We start from the raw sequence: 2,165 nt of genomic DNA on the forward strand, positions 1-2,165 counted from the left end.
GAGGGGCCCTACACACACACAACAGAGGGGCCCTACACACACACAACAGAGGGGCCCTACACACACACACAGCAGAAGGGCACTCTACCCACACACTCACCTGGCGTCTTCATTCTCCACCGCTTCACACAACCTTCGAGCTAAATCCTCCTGCTCCTCCATCCTCCTAGAAGACGCCAGGACCCGGGGGAGCGGCCATAGAATGGAGGGAACTAGAAGGCTTCACGGTGCAGGCAGACGGGCAGCGGCAGGTCCATAACAGTGGGAGCCGTGACAGGAGGCGCCCCGCTTCTCACGCGTCACCTATACCCCCTAGTGGGGCCCCAGCTGCTTCCTCCCTCCATGCACTGTGCCCACAACAAGGCGCCTTTCAAACTTCCCTCCTCTCGGTGCCGCAGACTCCGCCCCGGTCTTGTAGCAGAGCTCAGCCCGTCTCAGCAGCAACCTCTTCCTGCCTCACATGGGCCTGCAGTGCTGTGTGTGGCCCGGTGACCGTGTGTAGGGTCTCTGTTACCTTATCGTCAGGGCTCCGGGGCGGCAGCAGGAAGGAGAGCTCCGCTACAGCCGCCACTACAGCCCTGAATACGAGGAGTGACTTGTAGAGAACAGAAAACCTTGTGGTAATGGGTGTTGTGGGCAGCACCCGGGCTATAGGTCTGCATTCTGAGGGCTGAGGAGCCCATAGCCGTGCGGAGCAGCCGGGATTATTGGCGGGATTACAGGGTTGTGTTCCTGGCCATAAGGGAATGGGACCTGAGTGTCTCCCTGACAATGTCAAAAGCTGTCAGCAGAGTGCACTGTATCATACTGAAAAGAACAAACTACTTCCTGCAGGACAAATAGCAGCTGATAATTACTGGAAGACTGGAGCTTCTATTAATAGAAGTAAATTACCAATTTCTGGTACCGTTTAATTAAAAATTACAGAAAAAATGCTGGATTTCCCCTTTAATAATATGTGTGAAGTTCAAGAACATTTTCCATAAATGCATGTCTCTACATACACATTGCACATTGCAAAGATGCAACATTTACCAGCACCCTTATTGGGAAAGACTCTGGAATCTCTGGGGAGATGTCATTTTCATTTCTTTTCTTCTATCAGGAACCCCATCTCCAATGTTACTGCAAATTTACTATATAAAGTGCCTGAAATGATATTAGAGCACCCGGTAGGAAGATACCCTATTAGGTAGACAGGTACGTAAAGCCCCCCATTATGTGTGGATTATCTCTCCTGCCCTAGTAAAGAAGCCAAACAGATGCAGTCCCCTGCGGCCTTGACATTAAGGGTGCGTTCACACCAGGGCCGGACTGGGACTGAAAATCGTCCCTGGCATTTCAAAGCACACAGGCCCAGTCGCAGTAGGGGGAAAATGTTATGATAAAATGTCACCGCAGCACAGACACTACTGAAGATCCCCATATACCATATATTCTTGTTGGAACGGGACCTACAATTCTAAACAGTTCCTGAAGGTCTATAGCTATCAGGAATGATGGGAGTTATAGTTCCCAATCTATGGGGTTGGGTTTTTTACATAGTTCTGTGGTATTCATTTTACATGAGTAAAAAATGTAACACCCAACCCTTATATATTGTAAAATACAACTCCCAGCACGCCCTGACAGCTATAGACCTTCAGGAACTGATGGGAGTTGTAGTTCTTCCTACAATTTTTTTTTTAATTAATGTAAAATGAATACCCCAAATTATGTAATACCCAACCCCATAGATTGTGAACTACAACTCCCAACATGCCCAGACAGCTATAGACCTTCAGGAACTGCTGGGAGTTATAGTTCTCCCTACAAAATAGATTTTTTAAAATTTTGTAGGGAGAACAACAACTCCCAGCAGTTCCTGAAGGTCTAGCTGTCAGGGCATGCTGGGAGGTGTAGTTCACAACTTCATATTTTATGTTATTTTTCTTTTCTAGGGGCCCGGCTTCCCCGCTTCACTTTATTTATATGATCACTTTCTTTATATTTTTTCAACATTTCCTACCTATTGCATGCACTCACTGCTCCTCATAAACTGTTACTGCCTTACCCCATGGTATATGCATGGTATATACTCTGGCACAGCTGGCAGGTTACACGCATGGTATATACCCTGCCACTGGCAGCTTACATGCATGGTGTATCCCCGGCACAGCTGGCAC

At 47.9% G+C, this 2,165-nt stretch overlaps 1 protein-coding gene across 1 annotated transcript in view; it reads right to left on the reverse strand.

Moving 5' to 3' along the window:
- LOC138775010 (ankyrin repeat domain-containing protein 54-like) overlaps positions 1 to 165 on the reverse strand; it is a 17,005-nt gene extending 16,840 nt beyond the window's left edge. The window contains exon 1 of the mRNA XM_069955769.1: positions 101 to 165. Within this exon, the coding sequence (XP_069811870.1) occupies positions 101 to 162 (62 nt within the window). The 5' untranslated portion in view covers positions 163 to 165. The remainder of the gene's footprint in view (positions 1 to 100) is intronic.
- Positions 166 to 2,165: the final 2,000 nt, after the last annotated feature.

The sequence above is a fragment of the Dendropsophus ebraccatus genome, unplaced genomic scaffold (genome assembly GCF_027789765.1).
Source record: "Dendropsophus ebraccatus isolate aDenEbr1 unplaced genomic scaffold, aDenEbr1.pat pat_scaffold_1242_ctg1, whole genome shotgun sequence".
Taxonomy (NCBI): Eukaryota; Metazoa; Chordata; class Amphibia; order Anura; family Hylidae; genus Dendropsophus; species Dendropsophus ebraccatus.